At 44.0% G+C, this 1,260-nt stretch overlaps 1 protein-coding gene across 1 annotated transcript in view; it reads left to right on the top strand.

Annotated features, from left to right (window-relative positions):
- LOC101862253 (pancreatic alpha-amylase-like) overlaps nt 1-1,260 on the top strand; it is a 9,146-nt gene that overhangs the window by 2,628 nt on the left and 5,258 nt on the right. The window contains exons 3-4 of the mRNA XM_013080415.1: nt 37-89; nt 702-891. Of these exons, the coding sequence (XP_012935869.1) occupies nt 37-89; nt 702-891 (243 nt within the window). The remainder of the gene's footprint in view (nt 1-36; nt 90-701; nt 892-1,260) is intronic.

Raw genomic sequence — 1,260 nt, 5'->3', positions numbered from 1 at the left:
GACGCATACGACTTTCCCGGCGTGCCTTTCTCCAAGGTCAATTTCAATGACAGAAGCAAATGTCCCTCCCACGATGGTAACATCAACAAGTGAGTTTGTGGGGCAAGACAGTGTTTTGCTTTTGATGAAAAGAATGAAAGTCGAGATATTTACGATTGAAGGGGGGAAAGGGGGGGTGGGGGGGTAGCCTGGTGTCGCAGGTAAAATTAGCGAGAAAATGGCCGTCAGTGTTTTAGCGACTTTTAAAATTTGAAAGTGTTTGGAAACTGCAGATTTACAATTTCTTTTCCTTTGTCCGACATTTTCAGTAAAGTCCAAAACAAAATATGTGGTTGTTTTTTTTAAATAAATAGACACAAAAGGTGTTGAGCCTAAAGCAAAAAAATGATAAAGTAAGATTGCCAAACGGGCGGGGAAAAATGTCTATTTCTTTTATCTCAGTATTTTGACAAGCGCCTGACTTCACCACGATGTCTCACACTAGTAGAGTTTTACCTGCTTCAAAAAACAAACACGAAAACGGACACAAAAGCAAACACAAAAGTAAACTCAAAAACAAATACAACAATAGAAAAACAAATACAACAATAGACACAAGAGCAAACACAAGAACAAAAACAAAAACAAACACAAAAACAAACACAAAAACAAACCCCCCAAAAAGACAAAACCCCAAACCAAGGGGGCCAATCTGTCGCCAGTTACGGAGACCCGCACAACGTCCGCGACTGTAACCTGGTGGGTCTGACCGACCTGGACGGCTCTCAGGGCTATGTCCAGGACAAGATCGCCGGCTACTTCAACCAGCTGATTGACCTGGGAGTGGCGGGGTTCCGGGTGGACGCGGCAAAACACATGTGGCCCCAGGACATCACAGCCATGCAGGCCAAGGTCGGTTTGTTATTTAGTTCTTTGGGTTTAGGTCAGTTGGTTGGCAGGGTGGTTTGTTTTTTGGTTGGTTGGTTGGCTGGCTGGTCGGTTGGTAGGTTGGTTAGTTGGTTAGTTGGTTGGTTGTATGGTTGTTTGTTTTGTTTGCTTCTTCCGATGCTGAGTTTGCTTGGATGGTATTCACTTGCTCGTTCGTTCGTCGTCAGCCTGCTTGTTTTCTTTGCCGTCATAATTCTCGTCGACTCTTTCACCTCATCTCTCCCTCCATAATATTATGTTCCTCTCCTCCTCCTACCCACCAGTCCCTCTTTGTTGATCTCGCCGTCACTCAACCACCCTCCCCCAAAAGTCAAATTATATATATATATATAT

This window comes from Aplysia californica, unplaced genomic scaffold (genome assembly GCF_000002075.1).
Source record: "Aplysia californica isolate F4 #8 unplaced genomic scaffold, AplCal3.0 scaffold00085, whole genome shotgun sequence".
In the NCBI taxonomy this organism is placed as follows: domain Eukaryota; kingdom Metazoa; phylum Mollusca; class Gastropoda; order Aplysiida; family Aplysiidae; genus Aplysia; species Aplysia californica.
This window is presented reverse-complemented; position numbering and strand designations above follow the sequence as displayed.